The sequence below is a fragment of the Capsicum annuum genome, chromosome 10, assembly GCF_002878395.1.
Source record: "Capsicum annuum cultivar UCD-10X-F1 chromosome 10, UCD10Xv1.1, whole genome shotgun sequence".
In the NCBI taxonomy this organism is placed as follows: Eukaryota; Viridiplantae; Streptophyta; class Magnoliopsida; order Solanales; family Solanaceae; genus Capsicum; species Capsicum annuum.
Genome location: NC_061120.1, coordinates 26,456,069 through 26,474,254, shown reverse-complemented (window position 1 = coordinate 26,474,254; position 18,186 = coordinate 26,456,069). Strand labels below are relative to the sequence as shown.

The following is an 18,186-nucleotide window of genomic DNA, read 5'->3' as shown; positions in this document are numbered from 1 at the left end:
AGTAGACCCACCAATAGGATGAAATAAAATGAAAGCTGAATTATCTTAAAAGATGAGCAAAAAACATAATCTGGTAAGCTGGTGAATCTCTACACTTAGTTTCTGTAAAACCTTACTTTTGTGATATAAGTAGAATTGAAGTTGGGATACGGTAAAATGTGAATATTTTATGAATATTGGATCTGAAACTACATGTTGAAACTGATATAACATTAGGGATCTGAATATACAATTATACGGAGCATGAACACCTAAAACATACAGAACCAAACGTAACATATACTAAGCTTATTTGATTAACTGAATGACTGATAGCTGAATACTGGTCATATAAGACTAGACTATACTTAATCTGAATAACTTGACTGAAACAGTGGAGTACTATGCATATGGAGTAAGGACTAACTGAACAACATAAGATAAATAAGCATGAATGCATGAAAATTATAAAATCTGAGAATGTAGACCAAGCATATAACATGATTTTGAAATAGTCTGTAAACTAATATACTGAAATACTGATAACTGAATGCTATGGTCTAGTAAAATACTGTAACTAAGACTGTGGTAGGTATCATCAAATCGACACGCACTAATCTTAGCTAACCAGGATCCAACCTATAACCCCAGTTAGAAGAGTGTCAGTACCGTGCCATGGGTACTAACATTGGTTGTGTGGATCTACTAAAATAGAGTCCCAAAGGACTAAAGAGTCACCCTCTACTAGCAGGTACTCTGGTGAGATATGTGTCAACCCTCAATTGGTAGGTAAACATCTCAAACCTATGTTGGCTACGTTGTTCTGGAACACAGGGATTGCTACTAAGAGTCACACCCTCAACTGGCAGGTGAGCCCTATCCCTGGGTTCACTCGGTGCTAAATCCTACCCCCGTTGAACTGACACAGATTACTAATTGGTGCATGCACTGATAACTAAAAACTAATTAGCTCAGGTCATGGTATTCTGAAAATAATAGTGCATACGGATTCTTAGGTACTCATTAGCACTTAAACTAATTATGATGACTAACTAGATGACCAGACTCATGGTTTACCTAAAACCCATCTAAACATACTGAAGCTAAGTAAACAACTAAATTTATGATATTCATAACATCCAGGACTCGATAAAAATAACAATAGGACATACTAAAGCTTAAAAACAATAACAAGAAACCATTATTCAAAGAAACCTATCACTTAGGCATTTCATCAAACACAACAACAACAATAACAACATCAACAACAGCCCAGTTTATTCCCACAAAGTAGGGTTTGGGGAGGGTAGAGTGTACGAAGTCCATACCACTACACCTGAAGAGATAGAGAGACTATTTACGATAAATCACCGGCTCAAGATATAAGGCAGTATATAAGAGCATCAAAAGCATAGAACCTGATAAATACTTTAGGTGCTATTAAACACATGGAAATTAATACTTCAACATAAGGTAAATCATCAAACACATGGGTATTTGCACTTTAACATGGGAATACCTTAAACATGAGAGCATAGCATGATTACATAACTAAAATTGTGAATTGGGGAATTTAAAAAATTTACATGAAATAGGACATGGGCATTTCATCACAACATGTAAAGATCATAGATTGAACATAAGAATGTCTTAATCATAAGGGAACAATAGAGTTACATGGCAATATTTATAACTTGGGGATTCATCTTAAAATTGATTGAACATGATATGGGAATTTCATCAAACATATGGAAAGCATGAATTTGAAACATGAAAATATTGCTAAAAATCATGAATTTAGGATCTATTATGGAATTTACTTGAATAAAGCATGGAATACTCAAATTCATAGCATGAGGAATTTAAAATCTTGCATGGAATCTCACATGGGGGGAATTGAATTAAAACACCAAGAAAAAATAAAATTCAATCTTTCTTGAACATACAAAATATCATAATAATGGAAAATTCATTCTTTAATTGAAAGAAAAGGAACTTTTGGCTCCATGGGTGAAAGGGGACCCATGGATTAACTCCCACATACCTTAAAGCTTTAATATTGAAGGAGAAATACAACCTTGAAAGATTTTTTGAATTGGGAAACTTGAGTTCTTGGCTTTTCTTGAAGAGAAGATAATTAATTTGGTGTTCTTGGGAGGTGGCTAGGGTTTTTGTTTGCTATATAAGATGAATAATGGTGCATCTAATGCTTTTGGGGGCTGAAATTATGTGTTATGGACGGTTTTAGGTGAGGGAAAGGACTGAAATAACCCTGGAAAAAACATGAATGAAAGTTTGCAACCTCAGGGGTGAAATGGAGCATGCATTGCACGCTCTAGAGCACCGAAATGGAGCATGCATCACATGCTAATCGTGCACAGCTACTACCTCTCTCACAAAAATGGCTATAACTTTTTGCTCAGGTATCGAATTAAGGTGAAATTATTATCGTTGGAAACCTAACTCAATTATATATAATTTGGTGGGTCTTGAGCTGAAAAATTCCATAAATATCAAAAGTTATACACATTCAAAGATGACCCTTGTAGAATTGAATACCAAGCTTTGGACAAATCATAGGCTCTAAGCTCAACTTTGTTCTAAGTGATTCTTATGAATATTTTTCACCTCAAAAGCACATAGAACAAAAGGATAAAGATCATGCAACTTAAATTCACATGGGAATTATTTATATTATAACTTATACAAGTAGGAACGATGGTTCAAAGACTAGCCCAAAAATTTGGTGTGTTACATAAACTGGCAGGTAATATCTCATAATCCAACGTTGGTTACATAGTTCTGGAACTTAGCGACTGCTACTAAGGAACTAATCCTAACTTCATGATCTCCCATTCGTAGGTTTACTCGGTGCTAAATCCTATAACCAACTGAACTGACACTGATTACTGGACTGAGATAAGCTTAACTAAACAAACAACTGATCATAAATAACTGACTGAATAACAATGCTCATAGTTTATCTAAAATCATTCTGAAGATACTGAAGTGATGTAAAATATTAGGTATCAGTTGTTCATAACCTACCAACAGTGATTGAAAATAACAATGATGACATATAAAGCTTTTAAAACCATAGTAGGGGATCATTGCTCAAAACCAAACATTTAGATATTTCATCAAACGCATGAGAGTCATGAATTTAAGCATGGGAATGGGTAAAGAATGCAATAATAACATCACTACACTATTAAAACCATGAATTAGGGATGTGAATATGAAGGTTTCAATATTCAAAACATGTAATGGCTTATCTCATCGAAAACACTTGCAAATATAACTCAAAATCAAAATCACTAATAGTTTCATGGAGATAATTCAACTTGAACGTGTAAAAACTCATAATTTAAAAATATAAAGGAATTCTTGGACTTCATGGGTGAAAGGGCCCATGGATGAACATTAGACATACCTTAAGCTCTTAAGCTTGATAGAAAAATGTCAATCTTGAAACTTTCTTAAAGGTTCTTGGATGTGGGTACTTGAATTCTTTGTTTCCTTAGAGAGAAAGTAATGAAATTTAATTATCTTTGGGTATGATTAGGGTTTCTTTGAGAGGACAATTGAAGAATATGGGCAAATAATGCCTTAACTAATGATATAATTCGTGATTTGACGAATTGGATTGAGGGGAAAAGACATAATTACCCCTCAGGCAATTAAATTCATAAGTGGAATGCGGTTTATAGGGTCACAGCGATGCGATGAGAGTGTCATTGCAATTAAAACAGCAATGTAGCACTATCGCGGTCAACTGCTGGAATCGTGATCCAAACATCACCCAATCCTCGTTTGAAAAATCCAAAACTTCCTCGAGACATGCTTATTACACCCCTGAATATGAATTAACTCAAAAAACAATGTCTCAGGGTTGGTAAGACCAATTTAAAAATCCCCAAAGTTAGGTGGCCTTAAAAATGAGTAAGTCCCCAACACTTGGTGAATTTTTTAGGTTTTAAGCCTCTTATACTTGCAATTAGGAGCTAACTGAGCTAAGAATAAGATGGTGAATTACTCCATTTCATACTGTCTTAGATATGACTATAATATACGACTCGTATGTTGTGTATACAATATAAGGAAAGGAGTCATATGTCGCACAGTGATCTTTAATCATGGGGTATTACAGTAAATCAATTAATCTAGGTAAATTCCCTTGGATGTTGTCATTTTATTTTGTCTTAGTTTTCTTTTACTTAATTCATGATTTCCTACCTAATCTATATTGTTTAAGGCGGATTAAATGGGTTTCTTCGATTTTCTCCTTAAAATAAGTCTTTTAAAGATTAAGTATTTTATTTGTCTTGTTCAGATAACTAATAGTTTGTTTTAGATCAAATTAATTTTTTTCAAATCTAAGAAACTAATTTTTTTTGAAAATTAACTTTTCAAAAATTTGCAAAGAACTTTTAACACTCTCTTAGTATTTCTTCCAAATGCATTTTCTATAACAAAACTAACTATACAATCTCCTTCTTTTTTCGTAAAAATGAAAATTATTTTCCTTTTAAAATTCAAAGAAAAATTGAAATTTAGTTTGATTCAAATAGAATATTTCTCCTTTGAGTAAATAAATGTCATTCTAAATTTTTAGAAATTTTTTTTTAATATATTTTATAAAATCAAGTCTTTGCAAAAAAGTAACCATTTTTAGTTAGTCAAGTTAGTTCTTTTTGGCAAACCATTTTAAACGGATGCTCCTAAGTGCCTTAAAACCTTCTTAGGGTGTTAATTATATTCTTACCCAGTTTCTCTAGTTTTTAAGGTTTATATCTATTTTTGAAACTCGTTTTAGTTTTTGTTGATTTTTTCTTTAAAAATCAAGTGGCGACTCTGTGAATTTCTTAAAAATTATTTCAAAATTTTCTTGAATCTTTTGAAATAGTTTTAAAGAAGGCCAAAACCATTTTCTTTCTTTCAAGGAAATCTAAAAAGGATAAAACAAAAATGGCAACTCCATCGGCTATTTAACTAGGTTCTAACAAAATTTTTGAACTAACTATTTGGGCCTGTACTATTTAACTGTTTGTTTCCTTATGTATTTAATTTTTTGCAAAATTTAAACAGTTGCATTTTATGATATACTTCCATTTGAATATATAAATTTTTTGGAGTTTCGAGGATGTCCCGGACCCTATTTATCAATTCCAAATGAAGTGTTTGAAGTACAAAAGTTTATTGGCACGTTTGGCATCTGATGGTTGTTCGTATTTTCATACTTGAGTTGTCCACTTGGGAACCTGGTCAAAGCCCACTCTAGATACCTAGAATAGAGCAAAACCAAAACCATTTTTATGCATGAGCCTAGGATGACCCAATACCTATGGGGTATTGGGCCAATTAGAAAAATTCACCTTACGTCTATTGACCAGGAGTCAGTTACAGACAATCATCCATTACGTGTTTTAATTGAAGGATGTAATGTAGTATTGTACAGACCATTTTTCCTTGGGATATATTTGGGATAAATGGAATGCCTTATAAGCGACACGTATATCCTTCAAATGTTAGGCTTACCTTTGGTTTGAAAGATCCCATGTATGCTAGGACGCGTAATAACTGTTTATGTGCTAAAGTTTTTCATTGTTTTTGTTTTTATATATTTGTTTGATCTGTGTGTCTAAATAACATATCTTTGGATTTGAAAAATACTAGTCCATTATTTTATTTCAAAAACTTAGAGAATTAATAAGCAAATAAGACACAAAATTTGAACCTTTTCAAAATACACTTAAAAGTCCGTCAATTTCATTCCTTCAAATTTAACCCATATTTTATTCAAAATTTTCTAAGGTCATTGTTGAATTCACATTGACCACTCTACTCTTACAATTCGTTTCTCTTGCGCTCCATTATAATTAGAGCTATCGAGATGTTCTATTAATAGAAATACTATGTTGTCTTCAAAAGAGCTTTTCAAATATACCTTTTAGAATGTTTATTCATAAACACATACTTCTCCATATCAGTTTGTTCATTCTAATTCAAAATCCATCAAGTGGTCAAAGTTCTGATCATTCAATCACTTTTCTGAAAGCATTCTATTCTTCAAATTTTGAACTAGTCTGTTTCAAACCAAATACATGTCATTTGTTTCGTATATTGTTTTGATTCATTATTTTGTTCACAAACTAATATTTTACATTTAGAATGTTTTTATTTTTGTTTAGAGAGTGGCTGATTTGTGTTGGTAGTCAAACTTTCCCGCTTCAAAAAGAAAAAATATAATCGCTAGCAGAACATTAGTATTTCACATGGTCTAAGGTCAAAAAAGCAACTAAAAATTCGTAAGTTCTTGCTTTGTCTAATAGAAGGAATCGTTCAACTATGGATCCTAGTTTTATTAACACAAATACTTCATCCAAGTCAATTCTAACCTTCTCTGTGGCAATGAACCGGAGTGCCTCAATAGGAAGAGAAATAACCCCAGAGCTCGTTGTGGTTTGGATCAACAAATTGTTGAGATAAAGCTCATAGTGATGCAAAGTAGAACACCTTCTTAGACTCCTCCAAACATGACTCTTCTTACTGATGCTCGACCAAAGGGACCTATGTTTCCAACATCAGAAGTAGTCGATTAGAAAGGTCATTTTGCTCCTACTTCTTAAAATGCTCCTTTTGTGTACACATTTGATCATCTGAAGGTTCAGAACATATCATTGTTACACCAATTTCTGTCAGTTTAAACCTATTTTACCACTTCACCAATGAAATAAACTCAAGGGTTATACTACTTAGATGTTAATCATTATGTTGAAGTAAAGAATGATCCAAGAATATACATTGATGAGATAGTGAATAGAAAGCTCAAGGTCTTAGAAGATGCAATAAGAAGCCTTTAGGAACTTAGGAGTAACCAAAGTGTGAAGTATGAAGAGTTGTGTGGATTTCTCAAGATCGAGTTACCTCCTAGTTATAAGATCCCAAAATTTGAAAAGTCTGATGGGTCCAAAAATCCTTCTTTCATTTGAAGACTTATTGCAAAAAGTTTATTGGCGTAGAAAAAAATGAAGTAATACAGGTTAAGCTATTTCATCAAAGTTTGAATGGAAAGGCTTTAAAAAGGTATGCTAAACAAGATGTAACTAAATGGCTCACTTGGGATAACCTGGAAAATATTTTTATAGATCACTAAAAGTTTTATGCCGATATTATCCCTGACAGAATCTCTATCACAAAGCTAAGTTAAAAATTAAATGAGAGTTCTCATGAATATCCCATATATTAGAGAGAAGAAGTGGCCAGGGTATATCCACCTATAGAAGAAGCTAAAATGATCAATTACTTTATCCATGCACTGAACCAAGAATGTTTCAATCGCATGGTAGCAATGGCTAGAAAAACATTTACTGAAATTATCAAAACTGGGATGTGATTGGGAATATCCTCAAGATAGGAAGGATAATAAATTAGACTGAACTGCAATCCACTCATAAGAAATTCTAGACTGGCTCTTTCTGAAATAAAAAGAAAAAAAAAGAAGTAATGGGAGTGATGAATCAAGAAAATTCTTCTACCTACAAGCAACCTCCTCGATACCAACCCAATGCTCAACATGATCAATTTTTGGTCTTTAATGCAGAAGTGACATACCATGCTCAACCACCACCAAAAAACTATAAAAATAATGCTCCTCGTGCCAATCATGTAAGGATGCCCCCCAGAATTTTCACGTCATTGGAACAATCTCTTACTCTGCTTGTTGAAAGGTTGAAAGAAGGAAACTACTTCATCTAATAGAAGCAAAGCCTCTGAAAACTTCCACTATGGAGTTGTTGGACATGATACAACTGCATGTATAACTCTGAAGCACAAAATAAGGATCTAATTGATGCCAAGTTGATAACGCTTGAAGAAGCTCCAGCTAATGTTAACAGTAATCCATTGCCCAATCACAAAAAGTAGTCATTCGAATCATCAATCAGAAGAAGCTTGAATTTTCCTCAAAAGGCATACTTTTGGCGTCCTTCTATACTGCATATAAAAGATAATGATTTCTTTCCTTGTAATCATACTTTCTCATTTTACTTTCTTGAATTTGAATTTTTTTGCTTTATTTCTTTGTAATCTTAATTTATGGTTTAATTTCCTTTTAATCGCACTTTATGGTTTGATTTCCTTGTAATGTACCCTTTTAGCTGTAATTATCTATGTTCGACCTGATTTTCTTTGTGGAATACGTAGGCGGCCTGTATTGTCTTTGGTCACGCTATCAAAAGTATCAAATATTCCTTTGGTATGTATGAACTATGTTTGGCCAAAATTTCCAATAATGGGATACGTAGGTGGCATATGCCGGCTTCGGTCAATTTCTTAGAAGATTTATCTTTCCATTATACATTGGAATTACCTTTCCTACCTTAACTGAATGCGTAGGTATCACATTGGCTCGGTTATATCTCCTGTAACATTTTCATAGATACTATGAAATTTTTTTCCAGAAGATCTCAAAAATTCATTAAAGGATCCTATCCCAAGTTAAATGAAGATGACATTGAAGCATGTCACTGGGAAAGAAATTTTTAAGGTCTCAAAAATTTCACAAAACTTGACATCTGCTACAAAGTTAAAAATCAGATATTGCTGAAGCTGATATAAAGGCATAATTTTTTAAGTTCTATGTGCTTAAGTACTCTACGTCAGAAACAACTCAAGTACTTCACATTTTAGATCATGGCAAAATTTTTGAGAAAATCTAAACAGTTCCATACTAAGAAATGTTCGGAGTTATAAGAAATATCAAGAGTTACATGTTATAGACCAGGACAGAATTTTTGAGGAAGATCCTAAAAAATTCTACAAATGTTGTACTTCAAGATTAGAAAGTTTGTAAATCAATAATCAATAAGGTACATCAGGAGAGCAAGGCAATACCAACACAGCCAGTCTGTCAAACTAAGAATTTTTCATTGGATGTGGGAACAGTGAAGTCACAAAGTTGACAATGATAAGAATGGCAAAGGGCATTATCAGACCCATTGTGGCCTTGCCATAATAATCCAGAAAAAATCTGTTCCTTATTTTCCTCTTGATTTATGTTTCTATTACTTTATTATGATTTCTAACACTTTTTCTGATTTTATGGAAAAATGATCGGGTATAATGACGAAGATATGGAGATATTATCTGAGCTACCATTTCTAAATCATCATGAGTCAAACAACTTATCTTTATCTTTAAACTCTATCTTCTATTACACTCTTGAATTAGTTATGAAAAATTATTGCAATATTAATGATCTTTGTTTAATTTATACAGTAATGTTATGCAAGATCGCCTCTAAGAAATAATGTAAAAGTATCCTCTCGACGTTTGAGAATTCAATCCAGAAGCTTAGGACATGCACAAGTCCTTTAAAGGACTCTTGATTCTAAGGATGAAGTTCAATAAACCAACTTCAATATTTTAAATCAACTTCATTACCAACACCTCACTGCGATTGCATCGTGTCAGGTGGGTTTCGCGATGAGGAGATTATCATATTACAGTGCTTCTCAATTTGGCATTCCAGTTACAAATTTAAATCCTAGAGAGGCATTCTTGTTTTTTCCCATCACCCTAATCTGTAAAAACACAGCATTAACCTTCAGTTAAGGCATTATTGTAATACCCTGCACTTTTCCTAGCTTAATTTTGCTCCTAGAATGTCAAGGGTTAGCTTAAAAAATTAATAACTTTTATTGCACGTGAAATTTTCCAAATTTAGACCCTTTATTGTGTGGAAAATTGAATAAGCTTTCCATCAATACCAATTTTGCCCATATTCGATACTCGGTTGAGAATTTATAACGTTTTTAGTAAGGCAGTACGCATTTCAAAGAGACATGTTGGACCATCACTCTGTTTAAAGTGGCATATTGCATTAAAGATAGGTCGTCCGTCTTTCTATGAGACATATTACACTGTCACCCCCATTTAAAGTGGCATGTTACATTTAAGATAGGTTGTCTATATTTCAATGATACAAGTTAGACCATCACTCCATTTAAAGTGGCACGCTATATTAAAGATAGGCCGTCTGCCTTTGAATGAGACATGCTAGGTCGTCACCCCATTCAAAGTGACATATTACATTCAATTTTGGTCATCCTTCTTTCAATGAGACATGTTGGATCTTCACTCTATTCAAAGTAACCTGTGGCATTCAAGATAGGTCATCCACCTTTCAATGAGACACATTGGATCATCACTCCATTCAAAGTGTCATGTTACATTCAAGATAGGTTGTCTGCATTTTAATGAGACACATTGGGTCGCTACCCCATTAAAACTGACATGTTACATTCAAAATAGGCCGTCTATCTTTCAATGAGACACATTGTTCTGTCACTTCCTTCAAAGTGGCATATTACATTAAAAATAGGTCGTCCACCTTTCAATAAGACACGTTGGACCATCACTCCATTCAAAGTGGTATGTTTCATTCAAATGGGTCATCCGCCTTTCACTGAGACACGCTGGACCATCACTCCATTCAAAGTGGCATATTAAATTCAAAATAGGATGTCCACCTTTCAATGACACATGTTGGATGGTTACTCCTTCAAAGTGGAATGTTACATTCAAACATGTCGTCCGCCTTTCAATAAGACACGTTGAACCATCACTCTATTCAAAGTGGTATGTTATATTTAAAATGGGCTATCCACCTTTTAATGAGACATGTTGGACCGTCACTCCATTCAAGGTTGTGCAAACTGGTCCATTAACAATCTCAACACAACATGTTCAAATAGATTTGCATCAATTTACGTTAGTGTAATGCTACATTTGCAACTAACTATTCTATTTGAGATGTTGTCAAGAGCATCAGAAAGGAATAAAGTCTCAGTTTAAAATCACTGGTGTGGATGACTCAAAAAAGGACGCAACATAACATAAAACTTTTTCTTAGCAGCGAACTAGGACATAGTTCGAAGAGGAATATCAAACTTTTTGGATGCGAACTAAAGGAAGAATTCCACCACCATCAAACCACACCCTTATTAGAAGGAATATGGGATATTCTGGGGTATTCGGGTTCCTGTTTCACTTTCAGGATACTTCTAAACTAATACTGGAAGTAACTTACCCTTTCCCTCAAATCCGAGCTATAATGCACTCAGAGTTTTAAAAATTATGTCTAGAAAAATTCTTGCCTATGTATGTGAAGGATCCCATATTCCTTGTTAATAGGTTCCCAACCTCTTTTACATAAGCTGAAAAAAACTATCACTCATTCCAAACCAAAGGTTGTATTAAATAAGGGACTATCTTTGCCACCGATCGAGATAAACCACAAGCAGTCTGATTTCCTGAGTCTTCAGGATATGCAAGCAGAATTCTATGTTGAAAACTCAACTGCATTCAACCTCCCCCTAATTCTCTTATTCCTAAGCTTTTTGGTTTCACCAAAATTTGAAAATCGAGATAGCTTGTGAAATTTTTAATCGTACTTAAAATCAAGCTTTATGAACTACAAACTTATTTATAATTCCAATATGGATAAAATTAATTACGATTAATGCAAAACTTTTTCCTTAATAATCATTCATTGATGTAGAATATAAAAATGACATTGTTATACTCTTTTCTTTTTTTATGAAAATTAGAATTTCTTATACTGCTGTAAATATTGATTACTTGAATTGGGACTGTTAAAGAGATTCTAAAGTAGTAGATTATCTAAAGTTGTAATAAGATCAATCGTGTGTTACATATGGAAGCATGATATATATTTATTTATTCTAATAACTACATATTTTACTGAAATAAGGGTTCAATTCAGACACGTTGTACAGACTTTCATGAAGAATTTTTGTCACACAATGTTGCTTTACATGACAATCAAAAAACACAAAAGATAACAATATATGAAGCAAACAAAAAATGTACCCAACTTTCTTCCTTCAATATTATATGATGATGATGATGCAACTCTATCTAAGGATTGGAGTTGCAAAAATTTTTAACTATTTTATCAAAGAGTAAATACATTATAATCCCCTTGGTGTTGGCTGAGTTTTCAAAAAGACACCTAAACTTTGAATTCGACCTTTTGCCCCACGATTCTTACTTAATTCATTGCAAATACACCATTTTTCATTGAATCTCAGTCACAATAAAGAGAGTGAATACACACACCAATCAGGTGCTGCAATGTGTAAATACGTTTAATTTCATATATATTTATTTTAATAAACTTTTCCTTTTTATTTTCTTTATCAATTAATCAATTTTATTCTTCCCCAATTCTCCATTAATCAATCTTCAATATCCATTAATTTCACTTATCACCCGTCCATCATATCTTCTTCTCTCCAATTCTCTATTAATAGTCATTACTCTCTTTTTCCCCAATTCACCATTGATGCTAGGAAACTAAAAAAAAAAGTTCTCCTTTATGAATCAAACTAGTGGAATAAAACAATCATGTTATTAACTTTAATTTCATTTTTATTTGTTTAGAAGTTCTGAAATCAAGTTTCCTTTTTGTGATTAATTTTTTTTCCTTCTTCAATACCATTTATTTGATTCATAAAACTCCATTAATGGAGCTTTAATGAAGGAGTTGAGCAAGTCAATGTTTTTGAAATCTCATTACTCATTATTACTGGGTAATTTTCTGAAATTCGCAACTATATATATCCATGTTGCAGAATAGAAAAAACAAATACACCATTAATGAAGAAGAAGAAGAAGAAAAAGAAGAAGAAGAAGAGGAAGAGGAAGAGGAAGAGGAAGAAGAGGAAGAAGAGAAAGATGAGGAAGAATAAGAAGAAGAGGAAGAAGAAGAGCAAGAGGAAGAAGAAGAGGAAGAAGAAGAAGAACAAGAAGAAGAGGAAAAAGGAAGAAATCGAAAAAAAGATAGAAAATGAAAGAATAACAAAGACACCACCATTGTTGAATCCCTTCAATTAAGTTATTTATAGCTCATTTTTTGTGTGTGTGAAATACCAATATATAGAAATTTTGAGTTTTTTTTTTCTTGTTAAAGCTTTTCATGCTTGTTGTATCTGTTAAAAATGAAAATGGAACATAAAAAGCAAGAAAATTCTGGTGGGTGGTGGGGGTACGGAGAATGGTAGGGATAATTTTAAAAAGTAAACAAATATTTTTTTTAAAAAATTATATATTAATTATTTACACGAAGCAGTTTTTTATTGGTCAAAAAGTCAAATTTGATCCCTTTCACGCACTTGTGGCACGTTTATACACGCAGAGGTCCAAAATGATGTATTTGCAACGTAATAAAGAAGAATCGTGGGTAATAGGTCGAAGTTAAAGTTTAAGTGTCTTTTTAAAAATCTCGAACAACATCAGGGGGTAATTATGTATTTACTCTTTATCAAATAATGACTTGACAAATCGGATCACAAAGGTATTGGAAAATCCAACATATGATAATTATCATTTTTAAAATTATGTGATGCTTTAATTGGGAGAAGTAAAATATTATACTTTTTTCCTTAATAATTATTTTGTAACATCAAATCTTTCTTTAAAATTTTTAATGAGACAATTAAAATTTCATATTACTAGTCACTTGCATCTTTTTCTTTTTTATGTTAGGAAATTTTTTCACTGAAATTTTTTCTATTAAGATTGTAATGAGTCATATTATCTATTAATAAAAATATAAGAGGGTGTTATAAATACATTGTATAATTAATATCCATTTAATATACAATTCTTATATAGACTTGTTATTAAATGAGCTTGCAATTAAATAAACACGCAATAAAATAAAGTTTCAATCAATAAGATTACAATGAGATAAGATTGCAATAATAAAATTTCCAATCACGAAGGCACCAAGTAACTTATACAACTACTTATATTCCTCTATAAGTAGGATGCTAATGCAGTGTATTTGTAGGTGCAAATGATTTAACTATTTTATCAAATGATGATGACAAATCTGATCACAAAGGCATCGCAAAATCCAACATATGATAATTCTCATTTACACAATAATGTGATGCTTTAATTGGGAGAAGTAAAAAATATATTAACTTTTTCTTCCTTAATAGATAATTGTCACATCAAATTTTTATGTAAAATTTTTAATGAGGCATCTAACAATGCATATTACTAGATATATGCACCTTTTTCTTTAGCAACTTTTTTCGCTGAATTATTCATATTAAGATTGTAAAGATCCATACTATCTATTAATAAAAATATAAGAGGGTGGTATAGATACATTGTATTATGAATATCCATTTAATATACAATTCTTATATTGACTTGCAATTAAATGAGCTTGAAATCAAATAAGATTGCAATCAGATAAGATTATAAAGAGATAAGATTGCAATCGGATAATCTTTCAATTAAGATGACACAAAGAAACTTATACAACCACTTATGTTCTTCTATAAGTAGGATGTCAATGTAGTGTATTTGTACTTTAGTTTGAAGAAAAATAAAATCTCTCCTTCTCTCAATTTCTTTGACTATATCTCTTGTTACATTTCTATTTAGGATTAATTCATACAATAAGATATAAACCCAAAGACCAAAGCTCAAATTTAATTCCGTATTTCTTCTTTATCTGATTTATCTAAAATATGATACTTGTTTATTTCATCCTATCAGTTTTTCTACAGCTTAGTTCAAATTCTGCCACTAATGAGAATTTTGAAATTTATGTTGGTTGTGACATGCCCAAATCAGATGTGGACCTAGTAGAATTTTGATTAAATTTGGAGTACTTGTAAGCTGAATTTTTCTTGTGAGGTTCTTCGGGAAATGGTTTGAAAAAATTCGCACCAGAATTTGCTGATAGTTGGCCGCCACCTATTGATGCTCAAATTGCAAAACTTAGCCCTCTCATAAGAGATGTCATAACCTAGTTTGGATTCCAAGAAGTCGGACATCTCCGATTTTTTTCCATCTCATAATCTTATATTGATTCTCATGATTTTCTTATTTAATATGAATAAGTAAAAAATAGTCATCAACATTCTATAAGGGATGTCTTTGAATTTATGAAGCTCTATAGTCGAATTATACTGTCACTGATCTTACCACTACCTCTGATAACGAGAATCCAGATCCTATGACTAACTCGGAAAGATCGAGAGGATATTTCCAAGACCTTTATGCTCCGAATGTCTAAATCCTATTATTTAGCTCTAGATGGTAACAACCGTAAGCTAATGTTTAAATGTTTCACTTCCAGAGCAGGAGATGTTCAAAATTGGTGCAAAACTTAACATTATAAAATTTGGCAGATACAAGTTCCATTATTGGGCATGACAAGTTAATTTTCTTTCTTTCCGTAGCCAATATTCCACCCCCACCCATGCCCTTCACACCTCGACAACCTCCATATCAATGTCTGATAATGTTTTGCTTATATTATATATAAATGCTTTTGGGATAATAAATATTGAAACATGGTAACAATGCCACTTAATTTTAGCTCACATATCTCATACATCCTTCTCAAATCATAGGTGTAGTTCACTTTTATCTCCTAATCTAGTCTATATATTATGTCGTACTAATTGTGTTTCATTCTATATGAAGGTATTTCACCATCATGATATTTAAGAATTTTTTATTATTATTTTGATCTACAATGTATTCAATTTTTGTAACTATTAAATTACATAATTGAGGTTGGAATGGAAAGGTTACATTAAATTCGTTATTTGTAGAATATATAATTGAAAATAATAATGTAATAATTGATGCAGGGCCATTAAAGATACAATAACAGGATTCCCAAGGCTACTAATAAATCTAAGCAGAGAATCATTTGAAACAGTGATGGATGATGCATTTGGACATCCATTAAAACCAACTTTTGATGCTTATGCTAATGACATCAACTATCTTCTTGCCTCCTATGTAATACCTTATGTTGGACTCACCGTATATGTTGGCGCTAATCCTAAACTCCAAACATCTACTGCCAAAAGAGTAAGACTACATACTTATTTCTATCTTGTTTTACATTATGCGAAATAGATTACTTGTCTTTAGAAAAGGTAGTATTAAAATTACTAGTATAAGCATCCATATGATTTTCTTATTTAATTGAATTATATATATTAAATAATATTGAGATGAAAGGGTCATTTTTATCAATAGTTGGAGGTAATATTTATTATTATTATTATTATGATTGTAAAAACCACATTTTAAGAAAACTTACCTGTAGTGGCCATGAATGAAACTTAAACTCTTTTTTTTGTTGAGTTTAAATTATATACTCAGACAATGTAAATATTATTAATACACTATCACTGAAGTTTAATATGTATTAGCAGGTTTGTTATAACATCCTTACTAGATATCTAATTAACTCTTGACCAAAAATTTATGGATAATCATCTAATAAATGATCCTATTGGTAATTGGATGGTAGCTAGTTGCAGGATTACTTGGAGTCGAATCAGGTCAAGACGCTGTTCTAAGAGCATTACTTTATGAGCGAGGAAAAGAGAAGGTAGAACCCTACGGGATTATGGTAAAAGAGTTCACAAATCGAATATCAAAGCTGAGGAAGAAAATGGGACGCCATGGAATTAAAGATGAAGGACTTAATGTGAAACCGAAAGTAGGTGCTGAAGGGAGGATAAGGGGAAATGTACTTGCAGGTAGTGGCCAAATAAATATTTTGATATAAAGTATTCCTTATATATATATATCAATATAAATATATATATATATATATATATATATAGACTAACAAAACTAATATTGATTTATACAGACAAAAGAGATTTTTAGTTAAAAATGCTCAATTGAAAAAAAAATTGTCTATGTGATTAAGCCATTATTTGCAGGGGACAAGTACTTGACGGCCTTCGACAAAACGCCGAAGGAAATATTAAGAATAGTGTATGGAAGTGGAAAAGAGAATAAACCTGGTGGATTTTATCCAAAGGGAGCGGAAGAGCGGATAGCAAAATCATATCTTAGGCATGGGGACTAGCTATTTAAAAAAATACAAAATTATTCCTTACTTCCTGAAAAGTAAATAAAAATAAGTGAGTTATAAAGTGGGTACTAAAAGTGATGTTGGGATATTATATTTGTGTTAAATATTAATTTATCTTATGAATCGTATTATTAGATCTTATCATATTATACTAAAAGGGTAAAGATCCTACCCTAATGTTGTATCTCGTGTTTTTGCCCCTTTTGTAAACCAAAATGTTATTAAACATCTGATTAAATGAACATATTAAATATATATAGACTAAAATAAATAAACAAAACCATTCATTGAGCGGATGAGTTTGTTTCACCAAACAATAATTGTTGTAGCTTACACTTTTATAATTTTTTTAATTATATAAGTATCAACTTCACACATTTTAGTTGTTTCACCCCTAAAGCTTTTACGAGTTACATTGTGACAATAGTATTTATACAGAGCTTCTCCAAAAAAACTGGCACCGTTAAGAGGCCTAAACACGAAAGCTATTCATGTATCTTTATTCATGACTATACCCAATAATATTTATGTATATGTCACATCCCAGATTATTGACTCGCATGGGCACTTACTCTATTCTAACTAGATCAGTGAACTCTCACCACCTAATAAATTATTATGTAAAATCTAACTAACAACCTATAAATAGTACACAGTTAAATCTTGATACCAATGATATGATCAACATCTGAAATAATTACAAGAAATATCTTCTTAAAATGAAAAACTCTCAAAACACAGTTTTACATGTACAAGAGCTTCTAAAAAAATCATGGAAAAAAGAAAATACACAACTTTCACTGTGAAAGATAGATTCAGAAGTTGATGATGAATAACCATCAAAACACATAAGAGGTTGCTAGTCATCTTGCAATACAACTTACATACACAACAGGAGATGCAGTAAGAGTAGTATTAGTAAAACACATATAGTTGTATCACACAACATCATATAAAAACCACAAAATAACACATGACCACTCCGCATGATACTTCAATACGAGAGTTCACATTCCACACTACATCTTTGGTTTCATAGAAACTTTCAATTGTGTTTTATTTTCTTAATTAACCAATTCTATTACAATTCACAATCCTATTTTTTCACAAGGAAATTCTGGTGTCTATTAACTCTGTTAATATTATCTAGCCCGCCAGCTCTTATAATTCAACTCAAGGATTAATAGGTAGATTTCAATATCTACACAAGGTATATATAATAAAAACAAATCAAAAAATTAACCCAACAA

General features: G+C 31.9%; 1 protein-coding gene across 1 annotated transcript; it reads left to right on the top strand.

Moving 5' to 3' along the window:
- Window positions 1-14,394: 14,394 nt before the first annotated feature.
- Window positions 14,395-17,064, top strand: LOC107844786 (desiccation-related protein PCC13-62). The gene is made up of 3 exons (XM_016689132.2): window positions 14,395-15,912; window positions 16,361-16,592; window positions 16,782-17,064. Exons 1-3 carry the CDS (start codon window positions 15,760-15,762, stop codon window positions 16,928-16,930), a joined length of 534 nt encoding a protein of 177 aa, XP_016544618.2. The 5' UTR covers window positions 14,395-15,759; the 3' UTR covers window positions 16,931-17,064.
- The last annotated feature ends 1,122 nt before the right edge of the window (window positions 17,065-18,186 follow it).

What these genes read in the sequence shown, in the direction of transcription:
- LOC107844786 (XM_016689132.2), top strand. Translation starts at nt 15,760, where the DNA reads ATGGATGATGCATTTGGACATCCATTAAAACCAACTTTTGATGCTTAT. An exon ending in AAACATCTACTGCCAAAAGA is followed by an intron (nt 15,913 to 16,360) that starts GTAAGACTACAT and finishes ATTGGATGGTAG; the next exon opens with CTAGTTGCAGGATTACTTGG. An exon ending in AAGGGGAAATGTACTTGCAG is followed by an intron (nt 16,593 to 16,781) that starts GTAGTGGCCAAA and finishes CATTATTTGCAG; the next exon opens with GGGACAAGTACTTGACGGCC.